Genomic DNA, 15,000 nt, shown 5'->3' on the forward strand with positions numbered 1-15,000 from the left:
GACAAATTGCCATATTTATGGACAATAAAGATCTATTATTATTATTATTATTATTATTATTATTATTATTATTATTATTATTATTATTATTATTATTATTATTATTATTATTATTATTATTATATTTCAAAAACACCAATTATATTTTCTTTCTAGCTATCGACATATCCACACAAATCTTTCATCCTTACAGCAACATGCCATGAAGGCTGGACTTTATACCCAGCGGGAAGAACGTGTTACAAAGCCATGCACTACGACAGCAACTGGTACGTCGCTGAAAAAGACTGCAGCAACTTCCCGGGGGGACGTTTGGCCAAAATTCCAGACAGTGACGCCAACAATTTCATCAAAGGTATTTGAACATCATAATAATAATAATAATAATAATAATAATAATAATAATAATAATAATAATAATAATAATAATAATAATAATAATAATAATAATAATAATAATAATAATGATAATAATAATAATAATAATAATAATAATAATAATAATAATAATAATAATAATAATAATAATAATAATAATAATAATAATAATAATAATAATACACATCTATATAGCGCTCGTTCTCGTGTAAAACACAAGCTCTGGGCACTTTACAATATATATATATCAATTTTAAGTGAAAAAAAATAACAACAACAACAACTATTCATAGCCAAATCAAGGATTCATAGAGTCAATAAAAACAAATACAGTAAAAATGTGTCTTGAGATTCTTTTTAAAGGTAGGTAAAGACTTGCACTCCCCCAGACCACGTGGTAGTTCATTCCAAATCTTGGGGCCGAAACAAGTAAACGATCTATCACCAAATTTTGTTCTTGATCTTTTTTCCGAAATTTTCGTTTGGTCATTACATGATCTTAAAGTGTAATTTTCAAATTTACACATGACCACGTGATCTGTGAGATATGCCGGTGCTATACCAGTCAAACACTTATAAACAAGACACGCTGCTTTGTAATATGTGCGCTTTTCAATGGGCAACCAGTGGAGAGAGGACAACAAAGGGGTTGCATGATCAAATTTTTTTTTGCCAAAAACTAATCTTGCTGCACTGTCATCTTGACGTTTTCAGTAAGAGAGCAGTAATAGCGAATCAATGCGATATTCATTGAAGCACCGATGTTACTGATCTCTTAGTTAACATATTTGAATCTAAAGTAATAAACAGATAATCAACTTGTGAAATCGGCCCAGATTTTCCTATCTAATCATTATGAAAGGAACGATAGAAGATCATCATCATCGTGTGGTCTTGTAGTGTGACACTCGCTTTCAGATCGAAAGGTCCTGGGTTCGAGTCTCGCTCGGCGCATAGTTGAGTCCTTGGAAAAGACTCTTTACTCACAATCTCTCAGCGTACTCAGGTGTAAAATGAGTACCTGTTCGTCAACAGCGGTGTCTCTGTCGGAGAAATTGTAATATCACCTAACGGGCGTCATGTCTCGTTCTACATGTTACGTGTTGCTTTTGGCGAGGGACCCTTTGTAAAGCGATTTGAGCACATTTAGTGATTATTGCGCTATATAAAAGCTCTAGTTGTTTTTTTAAGCTCTAGTGTGCCGTGCTTGGTAGCCTTTGCGGTCATGGCTCTCCACTCCTCTTTTTTTTCCCCGTTGCTCTTATGGTGTTGCAGTTTCTTTCCGTTCCTCGCCAATCTGTCAGGGAATCAATCATTTTCGCTCTCTGTCTTCCAGGGCTCTCTTTCCTGTTGACATTCCGGGCACACTCAGTTTTTCCAGTCCTTCTCTTCTCTATCACATAACCTAGGAAGTGTGCCTGCCATTTACGTATTGCGTCTACTAACTACTCTTCACACACCCAGCCCCTTTCAGGACATACATCCTCATTTCTCTTTTTATCTGTCCACGGAATACGGAGCACTCTTCTCAGAAACCACATTTCAACAGCTTCTAGTCTTTTAATTATCTCTGAGGCCATGGTCCAAGTTTCGCATGCGTATGTTAATATGAATTCTATGGAACATTGAAGCAGTCTCATCTTTAGAGGTTGGGCAGTGTTTCTTTTCTGGTAAATAGGCTTTTCATGTTTCGGAAAGCGGTTTTTGTTTTGTTTGTTTTTTGTTTGTTTGTTGTTGTTTTTTTTGTTTTGTTTTTTTTTTGTTTTTTTTTTTTTGTTTTTGTTTTTTGTTTTGTTTTGTTTTTGTTTTGTTTTTTGTTGTTTTTTTTTTTTTTGTTTTTTTTTTTTTTTGGGGGGGGGGGGGGGGGGCTTTCCTATCCTGCTTTTAACTTCACCTGTACTTTTTCCATTTTCATCATTCAATGCTCCTTAATATTTGAATGTTTTTACTTGTTGTTCCGTTTATTTGGATGTCACATGTTAGAATCTTCCCTTTCCTCGAGACAACAATTGTCTTACCAACTGTGACCCTTCGCCTCAAAACGGTATTAAGTCGGGTTGGTTAAGATGTTCAAAATTCTCTTTACTCACATTCTATCAACGTATCAAGTGTAAAATGTGTTCAAGTTTGTGCAGCTTCTAAAAAGAACAAATAAATACCAAACCCGAAACGTTTAGTGCTCAAAACTCAAAACCTATCTTCAGCTGACAGCAATAACTTTGAAAACGGTAATACTTATAATCTCCCATCTATCTGGATTATGTGTTGAGTATTTTACTGTTTTTGTTATTGGCTGAAGAAGGGTTTTGAACCCAAAACGTGCCGAGTTTTGCATTTTGTATATTTATTTCTTTTACATCAATCTCTTAGAATTTTAATCTAACAAAAAGGATCAAAGTTCATAATATGGTTTGCTACTTTTATTTGCCTATTTTTAAAATTACGCCGTGGCGACGATGTGGTCTTGTGGTATGACACTCGCCTTCAGGTCGGAAGGTCCAGAGTTCGAGTCCCGCTCGGAGTATCGCATAGTTGAGTCATTAGAAAAGGTTCTTTACTCACGTATTTATTTTAAAACGAGTACTTGGCTTTTAACCCTCTCCTTACCAACTATAGGAAAATCGTCACATTCGTTACGATACAACCAACCTTTTTCTTAATTTTTCTTAATCAAATTTCTTTTGTACATCATACAATTTAAAGGAAATGAACAGTGTGTTGTAGAATATGTTTTGCTAAAGAAATTATGTATCGCCAGAATTTTACTACTTTTATGTCTGAGTGATAAAAAATGTATTTTGTGCTCGTCTAATCATTCATCATTCCTTCCTTCCATCCATCCCTCCCTACTTACCTACCTCCCTCCCTATCTACCTACCTACTTACCAGTCTGTCTGCCTTAGTTGGGTGTGAAGTTTTGGGGGAAATCTTGAGAATGGCTGGTAAGGAGAGAGTTAACCGCAATGTCTCAGTCAGAAAGAAATAACTTAATATCGCCTAACAGAAGCCATGTCTCGCCCTACATGTTAAGTGTTGTTGTTGGCCAGAAACCCTTTTTAAGAGTTTTAGAGCACGTTCAGTGAATATTGCACTTTATAAATTATCAATTTATTTTTTTAAATTACCATACAGGAATGTTACCAGGAGGGAAGAAATATTGGATTTTGCTCAACGATCGTAACAAGGAAGGACACTACAGATGGAATAATGATCCTGAGGATGTAAGAATTTCGATTAGTCTGTTTATCTATCAATCGATATTTTATCTACCTATCTATCTATCTATCTATCTATCTATCTATCTATCTATCTATATATATATATATATATATATATATATATATATATATATATATATCCATATATCTATCTATCTATCTATCTATCTATCTATTTATTTATCTATCTATCTATTTACCTACCCATCTATCTATCTATCTATCTATCTATCTATCTATCTAACTATTTATTTATTTATTTATCTATCTATCTACCTATATATATATATATATATATATATATATATATATATATATATATATATATATATATATATATATATATTATGGTTAGAACCGGCGGTGTTTTTTTTTATGTATTTATAAATCTATTCATCACATATACATACCAGGCAAGCTACCACCCTACAATAAAGCCGGGAGACCAGGATTTAAAACCAAAGATAAAAGACTGTGTTAACGTAAGAAAGGCCGGTGCCAACGGAATTGATTGGAATAGTGACAGTTGTTACTACAGACTGGGCATCTTGTGTGAAAGGGCAGTGGAAGGTACGTGTAACATGAATTTATGTTCCAAAAATAAAAATGATATGATAATATTGATTTCTATATAGCGCAATCCCAACGGATATGATCAGAGCGTTTTACAAAGACCCCAAGCTAATAGTTTGAGAATGCTCTTTATAAGCGTTGGTACCAAACCAACAGCCAATGAAAACATGAAGCTTTTCTAAAGTCCTGGTTCTTAATCGAAAAGCCTGTCAAACAATGCCTCGTTTGGTCTCTGTTTCAGCTCATTTAACAAGGAAAAAATCAAACCAAATCCTTGTGAATCTGTCCCGGGTTTCGGCACCATGAAAATAAAGGTTTTTCTGAGGCCCTGGTAAAGTTTTACAATCTATTGAGTGGAAATATGAGGAACAAAACATGGAACGAAGAATGATTCATCATCATCATCATCATCATCATCATCATCATCATCATCATCATTTTGTGTGGCCTCGTGGTCGTGTAGTTTGACTAAGTTTTCGGACCGGTTCGAGTCCCTCCCTAAGTTGCACAAAGTTGAGTCCTTGGAAAAGATTGTTTACTCAAATTCTCATTCCGTACTCAGATGTAAAACGAGTATCTGGTTGGTAACACCGTTCTCTCTATCGAGAATAAAATATTTGATATAACTATGTGCTCGTTGGCCAAAATTTAACATGTGATGTACGGAACAATCTTAAACCCCCACCCTATTTTTTAAGAATAGATTATATAAGAATGAAACATAATTAATTGCTTTCAGAATCATATAGCCAGTGGTATATCCTGGTTTCTCTAACGTTAAACGAACAGTAGCAATTACCTCTTGTGTAAGACACCATCTATTTCTGCCACATATAACAGAGCTTAAAAAATTGAGCTTTTATATAGCGCAATATCCACATAATGTGTTCAAAGCGCTTTACAGGGGGTCCCTGACCCCATTTCACATTTAGGATGTGACATGACGCCTGTTAGGCAATGTTACAATTTTTTCGGACAGAGACAACGCTGTTAACGACCAGGTACTCATTTTACACCTGAGTATGGTGAGAGAATGTGAGTAAAGAGCCTTCTCCAAGAACTCAACTTTGCGCCGAGCGAGCTTCGAACCCAGGACCTTCCGATCCGAAAGCGAGTGTCATACCACTAGACCACATAGCCGCACCAGCTACCGATTCCTAGTTGGGTGGACAGCCGATGGATAAGATAAAAAATCTCGACTGAGTCCGAGAACCAAATCAAACCCTTTGCTGGTGACGCAAGTGCTCCTCTACGTAGGTTTTGGAACAACAAATTTATGGTGTGTAATCATTCAATCAAATCTATTATTTACTATTTATCGTAATGAAACGGATTATTTTTCATTTATATTATATTTACAGAGGATGCTGCTAATATCACTCCGCCGCCAAGAGTTGAAGGTAAATATTTTTTAACCAAATATATTAAATCACACCAAAAAAATGTTTTAACAATTCTATATTTAACTCTGATTTTGCGATTTGCAAGCTTGATACTTAGATCAATGTATATCAAGGTGTAGGTTTGATCACTCAAATTATTATTTGTCATTGGTATAATGCGACATGCACATATATGCAGGTCTGACACCTGAATACACTTATGGGCCTAAATTAACATTGTTGTAATGGACAATATTTTGCGTCTTCTTTTTTTTTTTTTTTTTTTTTTTGATTTCCATTCCAACAATGAACCCATAAGGAATTGGGTTATCAGACCTGCAAAAAAGTGCACGCACGCCAGTGTAATGGAAATATTCCCATAACAACAATGTTAAATCTAGCTCATAATTTTGTTCTGTTATCAGACGCAAACCTGCAAATAGGTGAACTTATATTATTTCAATTGTTTATCAATTTAGCTAATAGAACAATATAACTATATTGCATTTCTTTGTTCTAGAACATTCCTTTAAAATCGATAAAACCTCTATCTCAGTGGCTATACGATGTAGCAATATCAAGAGAAAAGCCAATGTGAACTATTTGTCCATGTCTGAAAACCCAAATTGTTATCTAGCCAAGAACTGTTTTATCGTAAATAATTTTAAACAACAAGAGATGAGGTGAGTTTGTAAGTGCCAGAAGATAATAGAGAATAAAACAATTTCGCGGCGGTGATGATGGTTTGAACCCGCGACCTTACGGGTACGACAACTCCGCCTGGCCGGGGAGAACGTGACTATACCATATGAGCTATCCACGATCTCATCACCGCCGCGAAAATTTTTAGTCTCTATTGTCTTCTGGCATTTTCATACTCACTTCATCTCTTGTTGTTATCAACATAAGTGCCTGCTCCACTCACTTTTCTGAATTAAAAATAATTTTTTAACCAGTGTGTTCCGAGTCTGGTAACCCACTTTGCTATGGTCTCATTGTTGTAATGGAAATAACCTCAAACCAACGCAAAAATTATATTGTCCATTAGTTATAAATAATAATGTGAAGTTGAATGTAAGCTTCAATTTAATTACAAAAACAGATCAAATGAACGTTTCGGGTTTCCCCTTTATCAACAAAACAGGATGAATGAAACACGACAGATGAATGAGATGATGTGGTAGTGGCGTAGTTAAGATGATTCATCTTGTTGTAATTAATAAAACAAATCTGAATAAGAAAGCTGTTGTTCCTATCGTAACAAATGTGACGATTTTCCTTCAGTTGGTAAGGAGAGGGTTAAACATGATGGATCTATCTACTGTTTTGTTGTTTTCTATTTTTCTCTGCAGTAAAATGCGCCGAAGGTTATACAGAGTACAAGTATGGTGGTGGCTGTTTAAAAGTAGTTTATGAAATAAAGAATTGGTTTCAAGCCAAGGCAGCATGTGAGGCCGAAGGGTCTCAGTTGGTGACCGTTCCTAATTACAAGGCACAAGACTTTTTGAAGTGTAAGCTTATATTATATTCGTTAAGCCATTGAACTTGTTTTAAAAAGGAGATTTTATATGGCTCAATTTCCAATAAATGAACTCAAAGCGCTTTACAAGGGGTGCCAATATCCAACAGCAACACATAACATGGTGGACGAGACATACATGACGCTTGTAAAGAGTTATTGCAATATATGTTGTTGTTGTTGTTGTTGTTGTTTATGTAGAGACAAAGCTGTTATGGGCCTGATTCTCATTTTACACCTGAATATGGTGAAAGAATGATGATAATAAAGAGCCTTTTCCAACTATACGCCGCAATAGCGAGAATCGAACCAGCACCAGAGACCTGTATGTGCGGCATGTGGTCTAGTGGTATGACACTCGCTTTCGGATCGGAAGGTCCTGAGTTCGAGCCTCGCGCTCGGTGTGTAGTTGAGTCCTTGGAAAAGGCCATTTACTCACATTCTCTCACCATATTCAGGTGTAAAATGAGTACCTGGTCGTTAACAGCGTCGTCTTTATCCGAAAAATTGTAATATCGCCTATTAGGCGTCATGTCCCGTTCTAAATGTTAAATGTTGCTGTTGACCAGGGACCCCTTGTAAATCGCTTTGAGCACATTTAGTGGATATCGCGCTATATAAAGCTCAATTTATTTAAGCTCAATTTATGATTTATTTAATGTCATACCACAAGACCAAAAAAACGCACAATTCATAAATTGCAGAGAGTCTGGTGTTTTCTTCTTGTCTCCATAATATGGGAGACGTTTACAGGACACTGCACTGATAATTGGTGTAAAAATAAAAGATTCTCTTGCCTTGGGATTATATGAACGACCTCCAAAATTGCGACTTTGGGATCGCGCATTAGGAGCGAGTTCGACATTTCAAACACAGGAGTCCCATGATACTTTCGTCATTGTCATACCCCTCCAATGATCTCATTCATGTCATATCTTATCAAAGTCTTGCTTATCTAGAATCTTTCTTACTATGATAATAATAATAATAATAATAATAATAATAATAATAATAATAATAATAATAATAATAATAATAATAATAATAATAATAATAATAATAATAATAATAATAATAATAATGATAATAATAATATAATGAATTTATATAGCGCCTAGTTGAATCAAAATTGTTCACTGGCGCTTTACTTCAACACATCAGCAGTTATCATACCCATACATGTTAACCACATATGATAATTCTAATAAAATACATGCTAAGAGTCTAAATCATATGCCCTACAGAAAAGTCCAATTTTAACCGTTTTCTAAAAGTAAGTGGATTTTCACACAGCTCTTTGTTATTGTTTTTAGTCATCCATTTTATGAGTATTTCTCACTAAATTTGATCAATCCGATTATAAAGGTTCAAGATTATAGATAGTTTAGTGCGTTGGTAAGTTATATCCAACTTGCTTATGCTTGAGCATTTTGCTTAAACGCATAGCCCCAATAATAAAATCGGGTTGAATTGGGTAGTTTTCATTAAAAAGTGGATTTGACGGAAGGTGTTAGTTCTACACCGTGTCAACTGCAATTTGACCTCAATACTCTTCAACAGTCGTAACGTCACTTCAATCGTAATGACGCATGGTAACTTAGTAACTGGCTCTCAACTATCGGAACAATGGCGGACGCCCTCATTTCTCCGACGAGAAGAAGCGTATCTAGAGGGGGGAAAAAACATTATAAATCTGACCGTGTTTTGACTGTTACACATTCTGATAACAAGACATATGAAAAGTTCTAGCCTCATGAAGAATAAAAAGTACCGATTTTCTTTGTTTAAAACCACGATGGCCGCGTTGCTGGGCGACGTGACATCGGACTATTGAATCCAATTCGAGACAGCATTGAAATTCCATGTCTTTCAATTTTTCCAGAAGCATTTATTTTTTCATCTCTTACTGGCACATAAGAATAAATTAATATCAACTGATTTATCAATTTGGCGTTCTATAAGGAATGAGATTAGTGGAAGAGTAGCGTCCCTTGATTGGACGTCACCGGCGGAGAAGTTGTTTGTAAACAAACCAACTACAAGCCAAGCCGCTCCAAATACAAAATTTATTATTCATATTTCTGTACAAAAATGCATATCATAATCAACGTAGATCTTTTCTTTAGTTTTCTCCATTATGAACAAAATACGAAGTAGACTACAAATTAAAAATAAAAGTTGGTTTGTTTACAAATAACTTCTCCGCCGGTGACGTCCAATCAAGGGACGCTACTCTTCCGCTAATCTCATTCCCTATATTGCTAGCACAATCGCTGTCCTCAGTCGTTTCTAGAAGTGGCCAATCTGGACTTGGGTACGTTATGGCAATAATATGGAAAAGAAGTTTGATGTCAAAAAGCTGGTTCTTATTTCATTGGAGAAATTTCTCTTCCGGAGGACTGGATAATACCCTGTGTAATTCATCTTCTGGTGTCAGAGTGATGCTATCTTATTTTCTAGTCTAAATATTGAGCTTTAATATAGCGCAATATCCACTAAACGTGCTCAAACGGCTTTACAAAATAATATATACTGGTTGTGAATAAAGATCATCCATCCTCGCTCTTTTACGCAATCCTAAGAATCTGCCAGACATCCTGCTACTGAAATAGTTATGCCACTTTCATGTAACCTATTCATTATTAGTTCCGAAGGACTGGTTCCGTGCACACTCCCAAGGATTTGGGAACCAGAAGAATGGAGGGCTTGATGCCACGACTTTTGTTCCCTATCTTCATCCATCGTGGCTTGTGCTCTTGAGCACGTTGCCGGTCAGCTGTCTCCACGAATCACGATCCTCTGCGGTGCGCATGGAATTTGTGTTGCTTTTTAAGTCACATTTGGCCATTCTTAGGTTATTTAGATCAGTCATTCTTTGTCTTCTTCTAGCTCTCTTTCCTTCGATCATCCCAGATGTTACCAACTTTTCTATTCCGTCTCTTCTCCACACATGTCCCAGAAAACGTAACTGCCTCTTTCTGATGTTATCGATCAGTATTCTTCCCTTTCTCACCTTCTCCAACACTTCCTCGTTCTTCCCTATAGCCCCTTCTTATTTTTTCTAATAAAAAGTATTCTTGAACTTCTGATATTTGTTTTTTCTTTTGACATGAGCTTGTTCCCAACGCGCGCTCCCAATTTAGCGCAGGGAAGTCGTCCAAAAACATCAAACGTAAGAGTCTTACATTGGCAGTTGCTTCATTCAGACACTCCTCATGGTGTCGCGTATTGTAATAGTATGTTTATATTCCTGCTTGCAGCAAAGGTACGGGGCTTCAAGTATTACTGGCTTGCTGTCAATGACAGGCGGACTAGTGAAAAGTTTGTGAATGGGGACAGTGATGAACCTGTGAGTTTACATCATCATCATCATCATCATCATCATCATCATCATCATCATCATAATCATCACCATCATCATAATAGACTTCCGGTGGTGCTTTTCATGACGTCACTAGGTTAACGATGTTGACACTTCCCTGTCCATTTTATGTGTTTTTCATCGAGTTCGTCAAGATATCATTATATTTTATGTATGTATGTATGCATGTATGTATGTATGTATGTATGTATGTATGTATGTATGTATGTATGTATGTATGTATGTATGTATGTATGTATGTATGTATGTATGTATGCATGTATGTATGTATGTATGCATGTATGTATGTATGTATGTATGTATGTATGTATGTATGTATGTATGTATGTATGTATGTATGTATGTATGTATGTATGTATGTATGTATGTATGCATGCATGCATGTATGTATGCATGATGCATGTATGTATGTATGTATGTATGTATTAGTATGTATGTATGTATGTATGTATGTATGTATGTATGTATGTATGTATGTATGTATGTATGTAGATATGTATGTATGTATGTATGTATGTATGTATGTATGTAAGTATGTTTGTATGCATACCTTACGTATATTCACCCATCCACCCACCAATAGACAGTTAGATAACCACGCCCCTCAGACAATCGTCATAATGTAAACAATGGCAGTGATTGGTAGACACAGCAAACTACACAAGTTTTATTCTCGATGGTTTGTGTTTATTTTTAAGTAAAATACCCACTGTTCTACCGCTTGATCAAGAGAACCAACACAGAAAACTATGTGTAAATTTAAACGTTCATAATCTGATCGAGAAAATCGTGTGATAACTAGTCACCCATTCGGCGGTATAAAAACAATAAACAATGATCAGAGAGAGGTCGATTTCATTCACGTTGCTGATTATAAACAACCAACTATGTTTGTCCGAGCACGTGTGAGGGTGTGTCACAAATTCCATGTTTGTATTGGTCAGAAATCTACTCGTTAATAGATCCGTCCATCCTTGCAAACAACCATACATACATTCATTCATTCACCCGTCTAATTATTCATCATTCCTTCCTTCCATCCATCCCTCCCTACTTACCTACCTCCCTCCCTATATACCTACCTACTTATCTACATATCTACCAACCTTTTTGCCTGAATACCTGCCCCCCCCCCCCTCCCCACCTACCTACCTACCTGCATGCATACATACATAAAATAATTTTATTCCAAACAGATACCATATGAAGCTTGGACAGAGGATGCTCCGCGTTCAACTAGAGGTTGGGACTGTGCCGCTCTGATGGCCACCAGTGAATACAGATGGGACACCGCTCCATGCGGTGGAAGGTCCAACTTTATCTGCCAGAACTTCAACGTAACTGGTATGTTATAATGAACAATAAATACACAGCTAAAAATCTGAACAAGTGTGTATGAATCGCCAATCGAGGTAGACTGATTTTTGGGGTGTTTTTTTTTTTTTTTTTTTTTTTGTTTTTTGGTTTTTTTTTTGTTTTTTTTTTTTTTTGTTTTTTTTTTTTTTGTTTTTTTTTCTTGTATTTGTCTTTCTTGTTTGTCTGGCAAACACACTTGTTCAGATCTTTATCTTAAACCGGTGCCTGTTCCCTAGTTTTAAGTACACAGCTAAAACTCACGGAGACTTATGTTTAAGACATTTCTCACAAGCTGAGAGTTCTTTTTCTACTATTAGGAAGCAAGAACAAACACTGTACATAAAGGCTAAATACAGGGAATATTCCAATTGGTTAACGTACGAACCATGAATTAGGCAGCAAGAGGACGTAAGCAGCTAGAACAAGCAAGCAGCAAGAGAAAATAGGCAGAAAAAAAACCCAATAAGGTAGCTTAAATAATTTGGCAGTAAGAAAAATTAGCAAAAAACAATTGGGTAGTTGGAGAAATTAGCCAGGTAGAACAATTAGGCAGTTGGAGAAATTAAACAGCCACAGAGAAAGTAGGCAGCTAGATGCATGCGCAAAACCATGTTGACGTTCTCTCCGTAAGGGCATGTGGCAGCTAGAGCAGGTAAGCAGTTAGGACAATAGGCTTCAACTGTCATGACGTCAATTCCCTTGTAATGACGCATAGTAACTTAGTAACTGGTTCTAAACTATTGGAACAATGGCGGACGTCCTTATGAAATACTTCTCCCACGAGCATATAAGTGCATCCAGAGGAGAAAAAGCATTATAGATCTGATCATGTTTTGACTTTTATACATTCTGATCACATGACATGTGAAAAATTTCTAGCCAGCATGAAGAATAAAAAGTACCGATTTTCTTTGATTAGAACCAAGTTGCTGGTGACATCAGACTATTGAATCCTATTAGGTGGCTGGACAGCTTACCAAGTCTTGATGGAAGTGACGATATTTATCTCTTTTTAACAAATTAACTGACTAATCTTGAAAGACAATAAGTGTCTAAAAATTTGGTCAGAAAACTCGTCCTATGCAATTTCAAACATCCTTTTTCACACTATAGAAATCGGGATAAGCTCCGGCTCCATGGACCTATTGGATCGGAAGGACCGCTTGTGCTTTATCTTTGTTTGTTTTGGTCTTTTTTTTTTCCTTTGGGGAGGTTTGTTTTGCTGTGGTTTGGTTTGCTTTGTTTTGTTTTTTGGAGGGGGGGGGGGGGGTTTGGCATGATTGATCACAAATGTTAAATCTTTTCAACTCTTGAACATGTTTATTTTCTCTCTCTCTCTCTCTCTCTCACTCTCTCTCACTCTCTCTCTCTCTCTCTCTCTCTCTCTCTCTCTCTCTCTCTCTCTCTCTCTCTCTCTCTCTCATACAATTTATCTTGTTTTGTTTCATTTCTTACAGAGGTTACTTATGAGAAAACTTGTTCTCCCGGATGGACAATGCTGAGTGATAACTCTACATGTGTTATGAAATATACCGGAACGAAGAGGACTTGGGCGAAGGCGGGAAAGGGATGCCAGTCGGTTGACGCCGAATTGGTTTCTATCAAAAACCAAAAAGATCTCACCATTATCAAAGGTAAACACCAATATGAATAAATGTTCTTCATATTTTCCCAAATAATTTTTCGTTCAATTCAAGGCACCTGTGAGGCGTACTTTTGATTTCTATCAAAACCAATAGGATCATTATCCAAATGAACATCATCAAAGCCAAATAACAATGCGAACCAATATGGTTTGTTTATGTTTGTTTTTAAGGGTTTTACGGCGCTTGCAACACATTTAGGTTATATCAGCGCCAGTAAAAAGGAAGAAAATGGGATAGTAAAAAGTTCTAGAATTACAATTAAAGAACCCAAGAAAAAGTAAGACATAGGATAACTGGGAACAAATAGGGATCAGATGTAGATTCCAAGAGCACACCACCAATGTTCTTAGTTTGAGATCACCTATAAGTCTCATACGGACACAAGCACAACATCCAACAAAGAGGAATACACTCAAATGCTTACATCATACATTCAAAATAACAAATTATATAATAATACATAACAGAGAGATGATTTACAAGGTAAAAATGTAATCTCCCAAAACAATAACTATGCATTTGACTGTTTCCCTCCCAGCAAGGACTCCGGCCAGGGCCAGGACAAAACCAAGTATCTAATCTCATTCCAAGACAAAGACAGAATGCATGTTGGAAAACAGATGGAAGGGGATAGAAGACACAGTATGTACCTCCCTGCCCACTATGGGAGGTCAGGAACCCACCCAGGAACCAATATGGAAAGGATAAAGCAGTCGTTTGATTTTTTATCAGCGCGATGTAACTCCAGATATGCTGTCGACGAATATTCAGCTTTTTAATTTTTATTCACAGATCTGACTGCGGAACGCCCAGTGCGTAGATACTGGATAGGGCTTTCCAAAGAAAGTCGAAATGGCAAGTGGAAATGGGCTCAGGATGATTCTGAGGTAAAGTATGCTTGTAGTTTTGCTGTTGGTTTGGGACTCTTTTGATGGCTCAGTTCGCAGAGCACTCTTTTCACGAGCAAAGGGAACGAGATAGATTCCTTATGAAGTCGAGTCTGGTTCCCCTGTCCACTCAAGAGTGATTGGATAGCTCGGTCTGTTTGATCTGGCGGAAAGTACTTGGCGGTGGACTAGCGTCCTATCAAACGGGCAGAAAGCGATTATTATTATTATTATTATTCTCCGTTTCACGCTATAGAAACCGGGATAAATCCCGGCTCCGTGGGCCTAATCGCTCAGAGGGACAACTTTGGGACCTTTTGCAAAGAGATTCGGGCACATTTTGTGAATATTGCGCGTTTGGGGGATGAGGGGTTTGCAGCTAAGCGTTGAAGTAAAATACTCACAACATTTGTCCACCAGATGAAACGTACCGACCCTCAAAACTATAGATAGTATGCGCTTGGCCAAGGAGTTCACAACATTGCCATCCGGAAGTATAACGGACCAACACACAAACTTTGTGTAACCATGAACTTTTATAGTCTGGTTAATACAGTTTAGTGAGAACAACTCACAAACGCGGATGGCAAAAACAATAACAAAAGCCTGAGTGACGTCATCTGCATACTATCTATATTATCATAAACGTTTTTATAGAT

General features: G+C 36.6%; 1 protein-coding gene across 1 annotated transcript in view; it reads left to right on the plus strand.

Moving 5' to 3' along the window:
• LOC144975594 (C-type mannose receptor 2-like) overlaps window positions 1-15,000 on the plus strand; it is a 29,110-nt gene that overhangs the window by 10,696 nt on the left and 3,414 nt on the right. The window contains exons 4-12 of the mRNA XM_078919757.1: window positions 194-355; window positions 3,511-3,599; window positions 4,010-4,166; window positions 5,531-5,569; window positions 6,904-7,062; window positions 10,331-10,419; window positions 11,649-11,796; window positions 13,266-13,442; window positions 14,247-14,341. Coding sequence (XP_078775883.1) covers window positions 194-355; window positions 3,511-3,599; window positions 4,010-4,166; window positions 5,531-5,569; window positions 6,904-7,062; window positions 10,331-10,419; window positions 11,649-11,796; window positions 13,266-13,442; window positions 14,247-14,341 — 1,115 coding nt within the window. The remainder of the gene's footprint in view (window positions 1-193; window positions 356-3,510; window positions 3,600-4,009; window positions 4,167-5,530; window positions 5,570-6,903; window positions 7,063-10,330; window positions 10,420-11,648; window positions 11,797-13,265; window positions 13,443-14,246; window positions 14,342-15,000) is intronic.

The sequence above is a fragment of the Berghia stephanieae genome, chromosome 6 (genome assembly GCF_034508935.2).
Source record: "Berghia stephanieae isolate SIO BIC M18660-M18661 chromosome 6, UCSD_Bste_1.3, whole genome shotgun sequence".
NCBI classification, from domain to species: Eukaryota; Metazoa; Mollusca; class Gastropoda; order Nudibranchia; family Aeolidiidae; genus Berghia; species Berghia stephanieae.